Source organism: Cottoperca gobio, chromosome 5, assembly GCF_900634415.1.
Source record: "Cottoperca gobio chromosome 5, fCotGob3.1, whole genome shotgun sequence".
Taxonomy (NCBI): Eukaryota; Metazoa; Chordata; class Actinopteri; order Perciformes; family Bovichtidae; genus Cottoperca; species Cottoperca gobio.
Genome location: NC_041359.1, coordinates 2995007 through 3015000, shown reverse-complemented (window position 1 = coordinate 3015000; position 19994 = coordinate 2995007). Strand labels below are relative to the sequence as shown.

General features: G+C 41.1%; 2 protein-coding genes across 2 annotated transcripts in view; both read right to left on the bottom strand.

The window, feature by feature from the left end:
- cfap57 (cilia and flagella associated protein 57) overlaps positions 1 to 2472 on the bottom strand; it is an 18791-nt gene extending 16319 nt beyond the window's left edge. The window contains 5 exon segments of the mRNA XM_029432856.1: positions 142 to 288; positions 367 to 556; positions 1056 to 1303; positions 1383 to 1696; positions 2184 to 2472. Of these exon segments, the coding sequence (XP_029288716.1) occupies positions 142 to 288; positions 367 to 556; positions 1056 to 1303; positions 1383 to 1696; positions 2184 to 2340 (1056 nt within the window). The 5' untranslated portion in view covers positions 2341 to 2472.
- Positions 2473 to 3617: 1145 nt separating this feature from the next.
- efcc1 (EF-hand and coiled-coil domain containing 1) lies at positions 3618 to 19865 on the bottom strand. The gene is made up of 8 exons (XM_029430707.1): positions 19110 to 19865; positions 17504 to 17943; positions 9617 to 9765; positions 8902 to 9037; positions 8359 to 8515; positions 5988 to 6146; positions 5317 to 5386; positions 3618 to 5157 (listed from the first exon to the last, which is right to left on the bottom strand). The coding sequence occupies exons 1-8, from the start codon at positions 19776 to 19778 to the stop codon at positions 5024 to 5026; spliced, it is 1914 nt and encodes a 637-aa protein (XP_029286567.1). The 5' UTR covers positions 19779 to 19865; the 3' UTR covers positions 3618 to 5023.
- Between the last annotated feature and the right edge of the window lie 129 nt (positions 19866 to 19994).

Below are 19994 nucleotides of genomic sequence, written 5' to 3'. Positions count from 1 at the left end.
ATTGTATTTGTTCATTTTCATGCTGGTCACTCACATTGCACTTTTTGAAAATACTAAGAAAATAAATCGAATGTTTTTTTTACACAGTGCTACTGTTGCTTTGAACAGTGTCAGTGGTGGTGCTGGTGGAGGTGACTGTACCTTGTTAATCTCCAGAGTGGACAGGCTGAAGCTGTACAGCTGTCCTCTGTCTGTACTGATGGCCAGAGTCTCCTCTGCCGGACTCATGCACATGGTGCCAATCACCTGGCATTCAGCCGGGGTCAGCTCACTGCTGTGTGTTGGGATCTGACAGGAAAGAACACACATATAATCCCTTTGAAACAAACACAGAGCCTGCAACACCGCTGTACGGTAGACATTTACCCGTATCTCCCTGCTTCTTCTATAGCTGCCCTCCTTGTTCTTTTCAAAAAGACAGACGGTGCCGGACCCCAAAGAGCATGCAAAGCCCTTTGAGTAGGACAGAATGGCTGTGACGCGAGGCACGTAGGGACCTTCATCCACATCAGTGGCTTTGATCTTCTTCATCTCCACTTGCCTGTGCAGGGAATTACTGACAAAACAGGGAGATTCAGCAAAAACAAAGTCAAGGATACCAAAACCAAATTGATATGGTCTTGATTGAAAGAACAATGACCTGGTAGTGAGTCGACTGCATCACCATCATAATACAGTATAAATAAATAAGACTAATGAAATAAACAAAACATTCTTACAAAACAAACATTTTCCAGCTTAACAAAAAAGAGTTTTCCACAGCTATCTTTGCACAAGAATAGAACAAAGTTGAGAGGCAAGTCTACAGCAGATGCATGAATCAGTCATGTGATATGGACCATCTCTGCTTGTTAATAGGATACATGCAGAGTTGGTGTTTCATTCGGACTGGTTGAGAACATTGTAATCTATCAATTACATGAAACACATTTGAATGTATCTCTCATCTATCCTGCATATATTCCTGCACATTTACTGTATGTGACCTAGGAGTTTTAAAAACAATATGTGGATGAACAATGTTAACAAAGTATTAATGTGCTCCAAATTCGGACCTGTCAGATTCCTGCACAGCGATGTTAATCTCTCTTCGCAGGTCTCCAGACTCAAACACCAGCAGCCTGCCTGTGTCCGTTCCAGCGATCACCCGCTCCTCCGTCATCCAGGTATGACACAGGAAGTTGATGGACTCCACCTTTGGGAAGCTGCTCTGTTTCAGGGCTCCCTCTGAGTAGCGGAACAGCTTCAACATACCAGTTCCACTCACACACAGCTGCATGTTGTTGTAAGGGTTAAAGCTGACCTGATGGGACATCAATAAACTAGTATTACATGCTCAGACCAAAAGCTATAGCTGCATGGATACAGCATAGATGACTCACCTGGGTAACAGAATTATTTGAGTTACTGGTCTTCACTGTTGCCAGGACTTTCTGTTTTTCCCAAAGCCAGAAGATCAGCATCCACCCCGGGCCACCCGTTTGGCCTATCAGGTACTTGGAATCAGGGGAGAAAGCCATGCAAACAAACTCTTGAACAAGCATGTCTCCTGCAGTCAGAACCTTTCTCTTTCTGCCCTGCTCATGTTGCAGGTCGAACACTGTGATGGTGGCCTTCTCTCCACACTCTGAAACTGCCAGGTAACGCCGGTTGGCACTGATGGCCAGAGCACGCATGCCCTGGCTTTTCTCTGAGCCTGTAGAGACAGAAATGTAAATGTAATGTAATAAATTGTTATTCTGTGAACTGAAGATATTGATTAACATTTCACAATGGACTCTGTAGCCTATTTTCAATTGGTTATTTGCCAAAATGGCTAAACAGTTAGTTATTCGGTTATCAACAATGAATTACTGTTACTTTTTACATCATTAATGTAAAACCTTTTTTCACATTTTCATCTCTTTCATATTGTATACCAGATAAAATATTGGTTCATAAAAGGCCCATGTGACTTGCTTCCAAATCAAATAAAAGATAGAAACAAATATATTTCTTGAAATAAATGGCAAAATATTGTCTATTAAGTATATGGTCAGCCACATCTTTGTAAAGTTGCTCAAATGTCACGCCCCTTTGGTCCCCCCCCCCCCCCTCGATGAGCAATGTAACCTACTTTAATTCCTCAAAAGAAATGTCTCTGACAATATCAAGATGTCTACAGGTAACAATCATCAGCCTACCTGGAATGAACCTCTGACATCTTTGGGCGGTGTTGTAGCACACACAACTGTTTCCGCTGGGAAAAACGACAGTTTGCTCATCGAAGAAACACAAATTGTTCGTGACACCGGTCCGTAGACCAAAGATAAAATGAGACTGTGCGACAACAGTGGCCATTTTTCAATTACATTTAAAGTTTTCTTAAGCCGCGAACAGACTTTAAAGTTATTGAAATCTACAAAGACTGTCCAAACATTATGACGACTACCACCAACATAACACACATACATTCATTTAGTGTTATCAGCCAGAAAGGAACACACGCAACGGAGTAAAACCAAAACCCACTGGGACAGGTAGGCTATGCTCGTGTGATTAGAGTTTCGTCGCTAGGCAACCCATGACATCCCGCGAGAACCTGAGAACTCGTTTAAAGGTCCCTCTCCGCTGCCGATGTCTCTCCATCCAGCGTTGTTTCTCCCTTTCTTCATCTTTTCCCAGACATGCCATAAACTACCTGGCAAAATGTTGCATGTCTTTGTCTTTGTCTTTGTCTTTGTGATGTCCACTTCTTTCTTAATGGTATGCGTCGTCTTGCGGGATTTCAGGGGTTGCCTAGCAACACAACACAACTAACTAGCCCTGTCTCGTGTTGTAATGTAAAGAACTCACGCGCTGTATTATAAACACATGATACCTAATACAATATTTCAGTGGTAAATATTACACTAGGCTACATTCATTTGAACTTCATACTAGTTAATAGATTTGCATATATAATATATAAATAATAATTTTCTAAACGTTAAAGATGACTGCCCCACAGTAAAGAGTCAATAGAGTCCATTGGAGTTGTGCAAGGAGAAATAAATAATGCGACCAGCTGTGATTGTGTTTAGGGCAGTGGAAGGAGTGATAGGACAGCACAGAGCTCACACAGACATTCAAGATAAGGAGGTAATGTTAGAACAAGATCAAGGTATGGACAGCAAATGTGAATGACCAAGGACATTTTCTTTTATCATATTTTGGAACTAAACCAGACAGTACTTCTGAAAATGCATTACAATTAAACTTAAATGTAGGTCCGTAAATGTGTGTAGTCCACTGCAGTTGACAGGCAATTCAAAGCTTGAATTCATAATTGTTTCATCAGTGAATGAAAGTATTGAAATGATCAATATAACAAAGGCCAAACCCCCAACCTGTACAGTGAACAAAAGAAAGTTAAGATATTTGTAACATATTAAAGATATAAAAATATAATTTTAAACAAATGACTTATTGGAGAAAGGATCTAACATTTAAGTGTGATCTTGGGGCAACATGCTGCCTGAGTCTTATTTTAACATGCATTAATGGATGTGGATCAGGTTGTTAGTGTTTGCAGCAGTGGGAGTTAGATATTTTCTTTTCACAGGCATAAATCAAATAAAAATCACAGCAACCCAGACTGCGTACGTCAAAGGCTTTAATGGCAGGATTCAATAACACCAGTGAGTGGTTTTGTATCTGAGGTTTTAATTTCAAGACAATAATGACAATGCAACTTATCTGTCTAATGTGAAAAGGTTTCATGTTTCAGTATTCTTTTAAGAAACAAGTGTCAGGCAGTAACCGCAGACTCACTGCTGTCAATCATGTAAATGAAATTGTTGCACTTGTGTGGGGCGTATATGTTTTTTAATTGTTTGTATGAATAGTTCTTGTTTTTTGTGGGTGTCTCTGCATGTACGGTGCAGATGCAGCTACAGAATGTTCCGGAGACATTGATAATGCTCACACTGTGGTAACAAATGTTCCCCTGGAGGACAATAAAGTCTATCTCTAACATGTACATTTGTTCTGTGATCAGCCAGGGTCGGCATGTGCCACCTTCTTGAGTCAGACACACACACACAACCATGGCCTCTCAAATAAAATATGACATTATTGTAATTATTTGACACATTTAAGCAAATTAATGTGGCCCATTTTGAGGTTCTGAATACGAGGCTAAGCCTGTGGTTAAGGCTCACAGAGACCAACATTAATGATGCATTAGGGCAACCATTGTCCCCTCCTATGCTAAACATGTCCAACTTCAGCACCAGGAAGTTTCCTTTGAGAGGCAGCCAAACTAGTGGTGACCTAAGGCAAGTCTCATGATATCAAAGTTTACAGTATGAGATTAACATTCAACCTCAATATGCCGTGGACACAAAGTGTAGCAGGTATGTGGACCTTTAGGTAAGAGTTGACCAGACGGTCAGTATTTACATTTTGCATTGGTCCAGTTGAAGTGATGCATATACTGCTGACAGATGAACTGGTAGATACCATCGTCCCAACATTACTGACGTTATGGAATGCACCATTACACGTCACTTCCTGATAGTGTTCTCGAAATGAGGTCAAATGTAGGCTGTGCTCTCTGTATACTCTGCAGAGGCCTTAGTAACGACACTGCCTTGTTATGATACAAGTGATCTTGATATGCAGCCTCACGCAATTTCCTTTCAATTCTATCTGGGATGTTGTTGACCAGTTGACCAGCGGAGCGCGATACATTTCACAGACTACTTCATGCCCCTTTAAGGTTTAGCTTATTTCAACATTTTCACATTCAGAACTTTGTTGTGGAAAAAGAAAATTCATATTGGATCATGAAAGAGTTATGTGCAATAAAAGATCTTGAAAAAAGCATATTTCATTAATATGTAATAAAGTCCTTTGCTATACTAATTAACATTCTAAACTAGTATCCCTGTATAGGTAATAGGGTATGAAGAGTATACAAGCTACAATATAATACACTATACACATCGATCAGCTTGATTTTTGACTGTTGGAGCATCACCGGCCCAGCAGGAGGCAGTCTTTAGCAGGAGATGATGAGGGCGTTCAGAGACTGCTGACTCTGTGTTCGCTCCAAACGTCCACCAGTGGACAGAATCTCACAGGCAGCCAGTTCATGATAGAGAGCGTTGAGCACCTCCAGAATGTGGGCTTTCCCTGTACAAAGACAGAACAGATGTGACCGCTGAGAGAGTCATGTTACAGACAACCCGGCGAGAATTTAATTGAATTCCCCGCCCTGAGTAACAGTACATTTTCATGATCACATTTCACAGGACTTGTATTGATTTTATTGGACGTGTGAGCTCCACTAACCGTGCTGCGGGTCGCTGCAGCACCCCAAAGTGCTGAGCAAGATTTTCCCGAGAGACCTCCGTGAGACATTCTGAAACAAGAGAGAGCTATTCTCAGATGTCTATCAGGTAATTAACAGGCACTTTAACAGGCAATCTGAGACTTGTAACCACAGAGGCTCCCACACATGTTCGACAACTGAAATTAATTTGCACTCAGATTTATAATCAATCCCAGTGTTAGGGGTAGATCTCGAAAGAATGGACAAAAATCCATGTTACTCCGATGACAGGAAAGACATCTGTTCACTGATTCAACAGGTCCGAGAGGCCTTTTAATTCAAATTATTAGTAAGTTAATGTCCATATGGAGGTTTGTCCTTGAACAATGCTAGTGAATACTTTCAATGTGCTTTTCTTTCTGATGTCCGACCATACAAATCATTCCAGTGCAGCGTGGGTGGATTGCTCTGATATAATGGATTTTCATTACTTTGAGTGGAGAGTGTTAGTTCACATGATGGTTTAACTGCTGTTTACAGGATTTCTAACTGTGTTAAAATGCAAAACACTTTTTTTGGGCTTTACAATTGTAAAAACATGGTGAATATTAACACAAGTAAGCTTTGACACCTAAATACTGGTGTCAGAATCAGCCTGTTCAGACTCCACAGTACTGTAGCTCTAACTAACCAGGTCTCTGAGCTGCTGGAGGAGCTGCAGGATGTCCACAAGTTTCTCCTCCACCAGCGACAGACGAACCCTCTCTGTCTCCAGCATCTGCAGCTCCATCTGAAGCAGCTCAGTCTCCTCTGCCTTTTGCTGCAGCTCCTGCACCAGAGAGCCCTTCATCTGCAAGACACAACACACAGCATCAGTACACCTCCCTGTGCCTGGTTAGGGTCAGGTCTCCCATTGTGGTTCATCTTACTTTAGTTTAAAAAATACTATCTTGTTATGAATTACTCTAATGTACTAAACAAAATGTCTTGAAACCAAGTAAAACAAGCAGAAGGGCACTTGGAGAGTGCTGACCTCCGGCACGGCCAAATGCCCTATGTTAACAAAAGTTCCAAAATGTAAAGGGTTCTTTCTTGGCCCATGCTTTACCCTGCCAACCAGTTTCATGAAAGTTGGGCCAGTAGTTATTCTGTAATCCTGACAGACAGAGAAGCAAACCAAACAGGAGACATAGCCTCCTTGGTGGAGGTAATAATGAACAAAGTTACACTCTTTTTAGAGCAACATTCTTCATTGTGTTGCTGTCCTTCCACTGCAGCTCAGCATGGACACACTGCCTACAGTCTATGCTGTGTTTCATCGTGGCTTGCTATTTGTTTGTGTTTTCGGTTAACAAGGAATGACATCAGTCAGAAATGCACCAACAGGCGTCAATCAAACTGGGACCTTGGAACACAACTGAAACTTCCTTAGAGAAATGATTGTATAGCTTTTCTTTCTTGTTTCTGGAGCTGTCTGACTACAGTTCACATGTTCTCGAGGTGTGAGGAGCTTCTCCATTTATTTTGTATATTGCAAGATGTGGGACAAGTGACTTTCAACAGCACACTCATAACATGAAACATTTTTAGTGTGAAAAAAAACCCATTTTAGTTTAGTATACATTCTGTTTTGGACATTTAGAATTATTACGTACAATGGAACTGCAACATGGCTAATGTTGCTTCCAGAAATGTAAAACCCATCACAAGCTGTACATATGTTTGAACATCAGCTGCAACCATTTGCATCGATTAATCAGCCGATTCTTTTCTCAATTAATCAAGTTCATCATTTAGTCCGTAAAATCTCTGAAGATAGAACAAAGAATCACAATTCCCCAAAACCCAAGTTGACATCCTCCCTCTTCTGTCCTACCAACAGTCTTAAACCCTCAAAATACAGTCTATGATTTAAGAAGAGAAATTAAACCTTCAAATATTTCTGGGAATAACAATAATAATAATTGCCATTTTTAATAGGTTAATTAAAATAGTTGCAGAAGAATTTTCTGTGGATGGAGTAATGGATTAATTGACTCATCATTTCTAATTTGAATAGTTAATACAGAAACGTTGATGAACTAACTACTGTGTTTAATCATTCATCCATATTTATTTATATTAATATATTCCAAATATAAAGAGAAAAATACATTTTAAAAGAAAAAGGCTGATTTAATATTTTATTTTATTTTTTATTGTCAGTCTTATCCTGTAAGAGGAAACACAAGATATATTCTTAGGCTGTAAATAAGTTGACAATCATACAAGAACAGCTGGATATGTCAACCTAGTAAATGTACTGTGTCATGTAACTAACACGTAATTTACACGTACATGTAAATACCCTGTAGACCTGCTAAACATCTTAATATTAAATAGGTATACCCATCGTAAATGTATGACACATATTAAGGGTTAGAGAGAGTTTTCTGCCCACAGTGTATTGTAGGTTTGTCTGGAAATCCCTGCAGTGCACCTTTACGTCATAGCGTATTGAAGGACAGAGGTCTCACCCCACACATCCTGCACATAAACAAAGCCTCACAGTCAAGACTTTGTTTAGTTTGAACTTTTCCTCTCCCAGAACTGAGATGTTCTGGGAACACATTACGTCACCGTTCCCCTTCTGCCTGTCTTCCTGTGTTGTGAAAATACTACTCGACTGTAACAAGAGAGCTTTAATTTATGATATTCCTAAGTGTCATGTGGGACAAAGGGGGAGTGTTTCTGTGGTCGACTCCAGCGAGAAACAGCTGCAAACACACACACCCCCCCCCCCCCCCCACACACACACACACACACACACACTGAGGGAGGCTCTGCTGCTGGTTTGGTTAGGTGGAAGCTGCAGGATCATGCCACTAGCTGTGGTTTTGCCTTTGAAGCGCTCCACTTTCATAACAACCTTCACCAGTGCTCTCTAATCCCATTTAACACCATACATGCAGCCACAAAATGACTAAGGAGGTAAAGTGAGGCAGAAAGGTTTCATAGAAGTGGATCAAGCAGACGGGACAGGAGCCCACCCTGGTGTGATGGAGGTCAGTGGCGGTTTGTACCTGGTCCATGTCTATCTCTGCCCGGCTCTCCTTCAGCTCCAGCTGTTTATGCAACCTGGTCACCCTCTCCAGGAGCTCCACCACAGCGCTGCAACTCTCCTCGCTCCTCGAGCTTCCATAATTACACATCAGCTTCTTGAAGGCCTTGTCGTCGCACCTGATCAACAACATGTGCCAGGAGGCAGAAAGTCTATCAGTCTCAGAGCTACAACGGCTGTCAAATAGGATCAGAGTTTAACAAACGCTGACGTAGCAAGTCATGTCTAAGCAACAATGCATTTTAGTCCTTATTCAAATTCTCTAATAGCCTACATGGCAACATTTCAGCACACAAATACAACCTAGCATGGTTTGTAGTGTGTGTTCTTAAATAATCACTTGTATATGTTTCAGATGTTTGTGTTAGACAAGCATCAACACTTATCCTGGTTTTGTTTTGTTAATCTTTCCGACTCTCACTTAAAAATACTAGTTGATACTTTATACACCACAAAATAGTATGCCACTGCTTTAAAATGTAGTGATGACATGGATGTGCGGTACCTTTCACCACAGCAGGACAGCCTCGTCAGGATCCTCTTCACTTCGGCCACCTGCCTCTGCTGGTCTTCGGTCCACTTGTCCTCTTCCTCATCGGACGCTGCCTGGCCCTCCACAGACCGAAACAGCTGCTCCTCCACTAGACGCCACAACACACCATCATCTTTAATGTGATCATTATCATAGAGAATGGTAGCCAGAGGTGAAGCGAATAAAAGGCTCTCGACTAGAGGTGAAATAATCAAACGCCATTCACTCTCTGTCTTCAGCGACAGTGTGCTGGGCCCATAACGCAGAGGTTAATGGATCGAAACCATCGTCTGCTAACACTGTTTTCATGGCAGCAGTAGCTCAGTCCGTAGGGACTTGGCTTGGAAACCAGAGGGTTGCGGCTTAAAGTCCCCGATCGGATCAAGTATGGAGAGCGTACTGGTACATGGAGAGTTTCCAGTTCACCTCCTAGGCACTGCTGAGGTGCCCTTGAGAAAGGTACCAGACTGAAATCCAATAGGGGGCTTTTCCATTTCAATTGTTCATAGAAAACTGAACATCTTTGGGGTTTGGACAAGACAATCAAGAAGATGTCACATTGGACAGGAATGCGTTTTTCAGTAGTTTCTGACAATTTATAGAACAAATCATTTTTATTATTAATCAATGATGGAAATATGTATTAGTTGCAGCCCTACTAGAGAGTTTCATGAGAAACATGTCCTACTCTTATCCGGAGTTGTCACGGCACGCCCTGTCGGAGAACATCGGTCATGTTGGGAGTCCAAGCAACATCTCTGGCCCGGCCTGCTGCCAACACTCTGCTGCTGCTCTGCCCTGGTGCTGCCTGGGAGTTGTAGTTTTGACACCTCCGACCTGAAAGAGAGCACTGTAAGTTTAATATAACCGTTTGACTGAATGTTCTCCGCACAACATCTTTGTACGTCTCTGCACATAAACTGGCACTGACCGAGGGGCTAAAACGGCTCTTCAAATTTGCACAGATGAGAAAGGTTCTGTCCAAACCAATTGCCAACATCAAAGAGAACATATCAAGTAACACAAGGCAGCGTGTATTAAGCCACATCTACAACCGCCATGATAATTTTATAGAGGCCTGTGATGTTGTATGCCAAATCTGGGTGGGGTAATTGAAGCCAGACATTGTATCCTCAAGGCATTTTTACAGTAAAGTGGGTCAATGGTAGAAGGGAGCTGTTTCTGTGGACGAGTTAGCTTGCAAGATGTGAAGTAGAAGCACACACTGACACTGGATGGAACAAAATTAGAGCACAGAAAATGTTAAGCACACGAACAGTTTTCTAAGCTCTGTTTCATATAACCATTTTATTCTATGCGTCATGTTTTTCCGTCATGTCAAAGACACATTCAAACATTTGTTACTGAAAAAAGAATGAGACTGCAGTTTGCGCGGATCAATCTTTCTGTAATGGTTTGAATTTTCTAGGTTTCTCCTGCTGTCTGCTTTTTTGTGTTGGGGGAAATCCGATAGGGGGCCTTCGTAAATCACAGAATAAGTGTTTCCAGATGATGATGTCTTGCAGAAAAAAGAGAAAATCTCAAAAAGGTTTTCAGCAGCCTGACTCGTTGAAAAAAGAAAAAAGTCACAAAGCACTCATGCTTATATCCTGTTGGCAAGAGGCAGACTATGCCGTAACACAACATTATACTCTGCATCTGTGTACTACTTTAGCTTTCTTTGTGCAAAAATGGGGAGAAATGAGTGACTTCACTAAATAATTGCAGCATGATTTCAGGCAATTAATCAGAGAGTCATGTTTAAGTTAGTGTGGGGCCGGCGGAGGAGAGGTGGAGTCAGTTCACGAGGGCCGGCAGCTGCAGTCGGACCAACATGGAACGGGTGCATGGACGTGAACGCACACAAAACTTTGCTGGTTGCTGTGGAGACGCGCGGACTCTGGAATGAAGTGGCGGAAGGCTTTTTCAAATGCAGGCTTTGGTGTGACTAATTGCACTTTAATTGACAGCGGTTGAATGAGGGCTGCAGCCTGTGTCCAGTGAATACTGTAGCAAGGCCCCAGCTTCTGGATCTTTCCTTGACATGCATAGAGGTTAAAAATGGCTTTGTGTCTCGGGGGAAAAAAGGACTCCGACAAATACCCTCAGTTTAGAAGCTAGTGAAAAGAATGACCTCCCAACTGTCACACAAAACTACTTCTAATGTGTTTCGGACTGTGCTTGAGATTTAGGCTGTTTCCCATCACATGGTTTGACAGTGATGAGGTATTTGGTGATTGTGCTGACCATGGGAATTCCAACTGGATACATACAGACAACGGAAAGTTGTCCAGACAGACATCTTGGATAGTGGTCGCACTGTGGGATGCAGCATATATATATATATATATATATATATATATATATATATATATATATATATATATATATATATAAATACACAATTTGATCAGTTTACCAAATGCAAAAGCAGCATGGGTGGGTTTGACTTATTTTGCTGAGAGAGAGTAAAATGTGTACTATGGGTGTAAGCCTGGAATCTTTTTACATATGAGTAAGTGATGATTAAATGTTCAAAGTGAACTTATGTCACATTTTCTACCAAAATATATCTTTATGGGATATGTTCACAATATACCATTTAAAAATGTTTAACATTTTCTACCACTAGTAAGGAAAAAAATACTAAAAGCTGCAATAATCAACACGTTTATATTACATAATGTCATGTGAAAGGAGTCACTCATAGTGATGAAGCCACAGAGAATTATCACATGATTTGCTGTTTGCTTCAGCTCTATGGAGTGTTTTAGCTTCTTTCAGCTAATTGTTTTTGGCATCTAACTTTATAGTTCAGTCTAACTGCTCTCACTAACATGTTTCTAGCAGCAGGAAGCTGTTTCCAGTGAAAAAGCATGGATGTACACTGTAGGGCTACACTACCTGCCCAGCACCAAATAACAGACAAAGTAAGCCACTAGCAGCAAGATACAGAGTTTCATTTACATTTGCCAGGTCGATAGAAACATGATTCAAAATGAATGCTAATGTTACTCTAAGCTCTTTTGCCTCTGTTAGCTCATTATTTGGATAGATATGAGGAAAGTCAAATGTCTAGCAGCTAAAAAGCCGATATTTTTCTCAGTAGTTGGTGGAGACCAAAACAAAGCCAAAAGGAGAGTAAACACTGCACGTACATGTGCAGTGTGTGGAAAGATAGACAACTTCAAACAAACGCTAATATTGACCCATGTCTGCCAAAAGAACCTTAGTGCTGTCTGAAGCATTAGAACTTTAAGAACATCTTTTATTCGTCTCATTTAGAAGATGAATGACACGGAAATAAACCTAACTACATTTTCTAAGATCATAAATCAGGTGGAGAACAAAGAGAGAATTTAGCGGTTCATTTAGAGAGAATTCATACGGTATCTCATTGTTTTTCAGGAAGTACTACAAGTGGAGCAGACAGATCATCAACTTAACATTTCCTGAACTATCTGCATGGCCTTCCTCTCTCTTTGATCAGATTCTTGTAGCAAAGGCATCTCTTGACTTATCTGTAGCCAAAATGTAATTGGAAAAATCTTAGACTTGCAGAATAACACATTCTGGATGGAAAACTTATTACAGGAAATGTAAGAATGTCTGCTACTTTGTCTGGTCTGCATGTGACAATATGCTACATTATTCTTCACGATGAAAATCCATCTTATCATTCTAAAGTTTGAATTGGCTTAGACATTTAAGCTCTTGGCCGAGAAAAAGCACTAGTGGTTCAGTTAAATATACAGTATGTGGAAGTATTTGGTCGGCATAATTATTACATCCCTCAAGGCCACAGATAGGAGTAAAATTATACATGAAAAGCTCTATTGTACTATGTCAGGGCATTTCTAATTAATAGGATCCTGCATTTGGCCCCATTAGCAACAGTCTAAAGCTGTTTGCTGGCAGTGGGGGGCAGTCCAGCTGTTTGTTGTTAGAGCCAGGACACCCAGAGTCCTCCCTGTGTTTATCACAGCGCAGTGCTCAAGTGAACCTTCCATCAACACACATCCCCCCATAACTGTCCCTCCCCCCTCCACTCCCATAAGAGCAGTTTCCTCTTTCAGGTGTCAGCGGTCACTGACTGTCTTCTTTCTCTACAGAGGTTAAAAATGAGGGTACGCTGTACCTGAGCTTGAACTTGAAGTTCAGTGCTTGTTGGAGCCCTGCAGCATGAGAGGCAGGTGAGAGGTCATGTTTACATAGCTGACGGCTATGAATCAAGTCCTCCTGGGTCGCAGCCGCACAAAGAGGGGGTTTCTGGGATACAAATATAGCAGCTTCAGGGTTGTGATTAGTTAGCAGTAGCTGAGGATTTAATCCAAAAACCAATGGCTGTAACATTTACAGAGGGTAGCTTTCCTTAGCCAAATAAAGTCAAATAAACGAGGGTGTTAAAAGTAGAGGGAACTATACAGGGAGAGAAGTCCAACAAGGGTGGGTGGCATAAGTTTATAAGATATTTTGTGTGTGATGTATTTCAGCTGATGTCAGCATACCACTAAACCAGAAAGAGCAGGGCAGCATTTCAATGTGAAAATGAGTCCATTTGGCAGTGTGGGGTTTTGAAAGCTGTTCAAGAACAACAGTAAGGCAACAGCAGCAGAATGCCACGGGTCCCAGACATCCCTCGACTGTGTCCTTTCCACATTATTTAAAGGGTAGGAATGCCGTGGCAGCACCTGCTCCACACAATGCTGCAGCTCTTGTGCTGCCGAGGTAGATAAATGTTCTGCTAGACCCTCCTCTCCCCTCCGCTTTGAGGCGCCATGCTGAGAGCTTGAAAAGGCTGGGAGATTATGCCTCCCATGGGCCCTGCCTTCAGAGGGCCAGGGGTTAGAGGCATATAGAGAAGACGTCTGCAGGCGTGCCGATAAAACGCAAAGCGAGTTTTAAACTTGCACACTTTAGGACACATGTGCAAGGGTATGCTCTCTAGAAGTCCCTGGACTATAAATAGAGACACCTGGAATCAGGAGGGAAATAAAAGAGAAAAGGTTCTGGATGAAAGATGACCATCTCCACTCTACATCTTTTCGATGGAGCACAAAAACAAGATGGAAAGCAGAATAAAGCCATTCCTCTCTTGGAAAACATGTCCGTCATTTCATGAACAAACAGTTGAGTGTTTGCTTCTTCCTCCAGATGGTAGGCTTTCCTCCCCCTCGTTTCTTTTTGTTCCTCTCGCTGTGCTTCCTATTGTCTAATCCCTCTGGCCCACAGAGCTCTATAGGCTACAATGACTAATTTAGACTCCTTTTACCTTCTGGAGTAAAAAACTGAACTAAATGTGACACTTTTAGACTATCCCAGTATACAAAGACGTTGCTGTACTAATCAACTCTCAGACTGTGCTCTGCTCTAGTGTACAATCCAAAGAAGTCACAGACATGTTATAGAACAACACCCACATATCTTAGGTTTCACCGATGAGCACATTTTCTACTGAAATGTATCTGATTTCAGTTGGATGTTGATGAAAAATTGAAAGGGGATTTTCTGGATGAGAAACTTGTACCAAACGCTACTAAACAATAAAAAGCAAATCAAATCATATGTTACTGGAACATTCTCATGTCTGTACAGTAAACCTGAAGCTAGAGCCAACAGCTAGTTAGCTTAGCTTGACATAGCACAAAGATTGGAAGCTGGAGCTAACAGTTAGCCTGACTCAATAAAATCTGCTTTTCTGCGTCTCTAAAATAACACGTAAAATCACAACTTTTTTGGTACTGATTAAAACAAGATATAAAGAGTCAATTAGTGATGATCTTTAGAGGTGCTGGGAGACAAATGTTGTTACTTTTGACAGCCTGGTTAGCTTATTCCCTGTTTCCAGTCATCTAAGCTAAGCTAAACTAAGCTAAACTAAGCTTTATATTTTACCGTACAGGCATTAGAGTTGAATACATGTCATTTAACTCATGACAAGAAAAGGAAAATGTGTATTTCCCAAAATGTTTAATTATTCCTTTAAACATTCTAGATGCAAAACAATTTTCAGGAGTACACTAATGCCAAGTCAAAGAGGTGTGGGTTAGGATTATACTAGGTGCTCATGAGGACGCATAAGCATTGTCTATCTTCATCTTTATTATCAGTGTGCTTAAGTGGAATCCACAGGATAGAAGCAGAGCCAGCTCTCACCCCCCCCCCCCCAACCCACTGATGATAACAAAAAAAATGACAAGCAGCCAGATGTCATCATCTATAGCTAGCTAACATTAACATAATATAAAACTTATATTAATGGCGAAATCTCTCATTGTCTAACACTAAGTTAGCCAATGAAATACTTGTTATTGGAAGTTTTACGGTAGGCTCCTGTGCATGACAAGTTTTCCCATCAGCCCTAAACGCACCATCTGCAAATGTAATACCTACAGCAAATGTACAGTACATTAAACACAAAGTATGACCTTAAGTTTCTTGATTTGATTTTAAGACTTTTTAGGAAACTGTAGGAACACTGTCTTAACCCACCACATATGATCTGAGACAGCGTGTTGAAGGAGTAATGACTTCATTTTAAGGTAACTCAGAGTCAGAGTTGTTTTTAAGCAAGATGTAAATGAGCACAAAAAAGCATTGCATCTTACTCAAATCTTAAAGCATAACACCTCAACTGGCACCTCTCTCTCTGTCTAACCCGGTCCTCGGATGAGACGCGACTGAACGTTGAGGCTTTCAGTGGGAATATTCATGGAGCTTGGTTGCTAAGATCCATAGGACTGGGGTGCCTATGTGGTATTGTTCATTCGGGAGCAGAGTGAAAGAAGTGAGCACAGATTGATGAGAATGGTCAGTCTGCTGAGGTTCTCACTCAATGGAGCTCTCTCTTGACAAGTCAGAGCCTTTGTGGTGTTGAATTATTTGCCATTAGGGTATCAATGGAAGGGCAGTGAAAAGACTTTGGAACGCAGTCTGCATAGATTAGTGGAGTTTAGGGTTATAAGAAGGGTATTGTGGTTGGGAAATGTATTATTTAGAATTACCTAAAGGCAGGTAGTATGCGTCTGGTAGTATGTGACTGTGTCTTAGACTCCATAATAACAGCATTAGGTAGATGGTCCAACTATTTAGGGACATCTGTCACCTAAGAAAGTCAGACTTGCAGACACTGATTATATGGTTGGAGGAGCGACAACAGACCCAGAGATAAACATTAAACCAATAGCTTTGTACTTTAAAAGTCCAATTACACCCTCACTTCCACCAAAATGAATAGTTCCAAACAGAAGCGGAGCTCAGGCAGGACCGACTGCCACACACGATGTCTGCTAAGTAAACTCAAACACAACAAGGCTCAAAATTGGAAAAAGTAAACCACATCAAGCCTTCATAAGTAGCATGGCAGAGTTTTCCAGGCATGAGGCCAGGAGTAAACAGAGTCATTTTACAATAGGATGGATTATAATTCATTATGGTTCATTCTGGCCACAAAGGCCTCCCTAATGCAGTAACCTGCCAGACAAGCCCTTCTTTCTCATGACATGAGGAACAGCCAGACACTTGTTTTGCTCAGGGTTTGACAGCTGATTGGATAATGAAGCGGTAACTAGGTCTTGGTTTACTCTCTGCCTTCTGCAGTGTTGCTTTGGATGCATCAATGTGCCGTTAAAAGTAAAATCACAAGAAATTCTTATATCTATATAAATACATTTGAAAATAATCAAAATCAAAATGTCAGACATTGTATTGCAACTGCAATCTCACTTCCCAGCGGGGCAGTAGCCTGGATTTTAGAAATTCTGATGTCATGGTTGCAAGCCCCCACCCTTAACTCCACCACCACCTGAAAGTCTGAGCAGACACCAACAATTCTACACTTTATTTTAGTTTACTTACAGTGTATTATCTGTAAATTGTTTTTGGACATAAACTATACATGAATATATTGTCAAAATATGTACATTTAACAATAATCTGTGAAATAATGTAAGACATTATTCAAATTTTAACTGCTGCTGTAAATATGTTTTCGGAAAAATGTCATAATGTATTAAAACTGACTTTTGAAAAAGGCCATTTCAAAATAAAATGATATTGAATACAATTCGGTTATTATGCAAGAAGTGGTGTCTCATAATCCCAAATGGGATGGGCCAAATGTTTGGCATAACACAGAAATACAAAATATATTCAATCAAAAATGAATATTAAACAAATAATGATGAAATAACATTACACAATAATGACTTTAGTTTGAATAATTTCTTCAATAATTTCACAAATTGTTGGTTCATTTCACAATTTATTAATGTGATTATTGATTTATCTTTTTCCTTGATTTGATATTGAACATTTTGGGGTTCTTAACCATGTCTAAAGGCAAAAGCGTTTCTCCCCGTTCCAAATGGCAACACTCAGAACCTGCTGTCAAACCACTTCCTCGATCGCTCCCCAAGAGAGACATTTGTCTTGACATAAATAATCGTACAAATGGAAAAAGAGCAGATTTGTGGACTGTCTCTTCTCATATAAATGCATGATGTTGAACTTGTACACACTAAAAGTATTGGAGGTTGTTGTGCTGCATGTGATACAGTGTTCCAAGGGTTCTTACCTGTAGTAGAGGAGCTCTGATTCCAGCTGGAGGATGTGCCTCTGCAGTGCCGGCACATGACTGGCCTTGGCTTCCAGTTCCTTCACCTTACCCAGGCCGCTGAGCAGTGCCTGCCTGGCCTCCTCCACCTTCCTCCTCATGCCCACCTGCTCCCTCTTTAGGGCTCGGTTGCAGTCCTCCAGAGCAGCCACAGTCTCTTTAGAGCTCCACAGCTCCTGTTCCAGTCTCTCATTACACAGCATGGCCTCCTCTGCCTGCAGCTCTCTGGAGCTCCGCAGCAGCTCTATCTCATGGATAATGTTCTGCAGACTTTTCAGGTTGCTGTAGGTGCTGCTTTTCAGGTTGCTGTTGCTCAAACTTTTCTGGGCTGCTTGTTTCTGGTGGGCAGCAAGACAGCCTTCCTCTGGTTTATGTTTGGAGTGGCTTTTCCATAGTCCTACCTGAAAAGAAAGGCAACAGATTACAATAGGGGACAGAATCCAGATCTTCCCTCAAACTAAATTGGACCTGTTTAATCACATTCCAGTCAATGTTACTGAGCAGATACTATACAGTATAAGTTGTAACCAATGGCTTCATTAATAAGAAAACCTTACCAGTTACCAGTTTGTAAAAAATACATCTTGTTGGTATGTCATTAATAGTCAAGTCAATACTAAACTCTTTTAATAAGCTATCAGGTCAGCAGTTGTAAGTCATTAATCAAATATATTGGATTTCTCACTTTCTAATCCACCATAAATTATGCAGTCATAAATGTTATTAAAATAGCCAATAAATAGTCATAGGTTGTGGTACCCCTTTCTAATAAGGCACACTTTTGTATGTGATTAAGTTACGTTGTAACTGATAATAAATCATTAATTTATACCTTATAGATCAGTAATTAGTCATTAATAAAACCAATATATGGATTGTCGGGCTGTGGAAAATCTATCTTGCAGTCATTGATAAGTCCTTACTGAATCATTAATAAAGATATTATCAGTTTCTCTCTTTCTAATAAGCCATTAAGTCTGCAGTTATGAATGGGTTTGTCAATTTATAGCAAATGATAATGATTAATAATAATAAGAGAGTAATTCTTATCAGTTCAGTCCATGATTTGGCAGGTTGTGGACAATCCCTGTAGTGTGTGTTCACCTTCGTCCTGGATGACATTTGGCTTTGTTTTCTTAGGTAGCTCTTTAGTTCAACACTCCTCCAGTGGACACTTACCTTCCTGAACCAAAACCCATTGATGAACCAAAACCCATTGATGAACAATGTATTAACATTTGCAACAACACATGGATTATCATAATAACCTTTTATTCAAGATTTATGGACATTTATAATCACAGAAGACTTACTTTTGCTGATGACTTATTTAGTTATAGTTATAGACACTGAGACACCTTGGTAGTAATTGTGATTTACAAAGGGTCTAAAACGTGTAACTAATGGCTTTATTAATGGTTATAAATCAATCACTAATGCTCCATAGATCAGTTACAGGCTGTGCGTAAAATAAGGCTTCTATTACATTCTTATTCCAAACCTAAACAGAGTTTAGCCCTCTTCTACTTGGCAGAATAAATTTATGAAGCATCACCAGCGCTCTCACCTGCAGAGCCAAACAGCGGGCGTCGCTGCTCTGAAGTGCGGCTCGCATGTCCTCAATCAGCTCCCTCAAACTTGCATTCTCATCTTCCAATTTCGATATTCGGTCCTCTGCTTCTTCCAGTGCCACTATCTCCTCATAGCACTCTTTGGTGCAGGACCCGAGCCTACAGCCGGAGGCGTGTCGTCCTTCCGAGGAGGGGCAGGAGTCGCCGCTCCCACCCACAGACAGCAGCTTCTCTCGCCGCCTCAGAGGGCTTCTAAGGCGGATCTGAGTCTCGATATGCTCGCTGTCCTTCCCGACCAGCAGCCGGCCGTTCTCATACTGACACCCCGCCTTGGTGCTGAAATATCCGCACAGTTTAGCGTGGAAGTGTCTGAAGGTGAGCTCGCTGGGTAAATGGTCTAAATCACCGGTGCATTCTGTATCCTCAGAGTCTTTGTTTAGTCCCAAAACTTCACACAAGATGTTAAAATCCTCCACAGGGATTTTGCCGCCACCTTGATAGTCCATGTGATGGAAAATCTCCTGTAGGTATTGATCCAACCCGGTAGCCAAAACTATAATTTCGTTCTCCACTCCCCGGTCCAGTCCGTAATGGTAAGCCAGAGTGCTGACTATCCATTGTGTCCTTCGCGCTGGTCGGCTGTATGGATCAATGACATCCATCATTTCTACTGAGAAACATCATATTCCCTCAAACTTAACACAGTTACTTTGTTTCTTCTAGCATCGTCCTGTGAGTTAGCTTGTGTTCATCCTCTCCCAGAAGCTCCGAGCAGACTGGCGGAGTTGAAATAGGCGTGTGTTGAAACAGAGCAGATTTGAATTTAGCACTGCCCCCAAAACCCAAAACCAGGGGTCCCAACCAGGAGTCAGTAACTTACG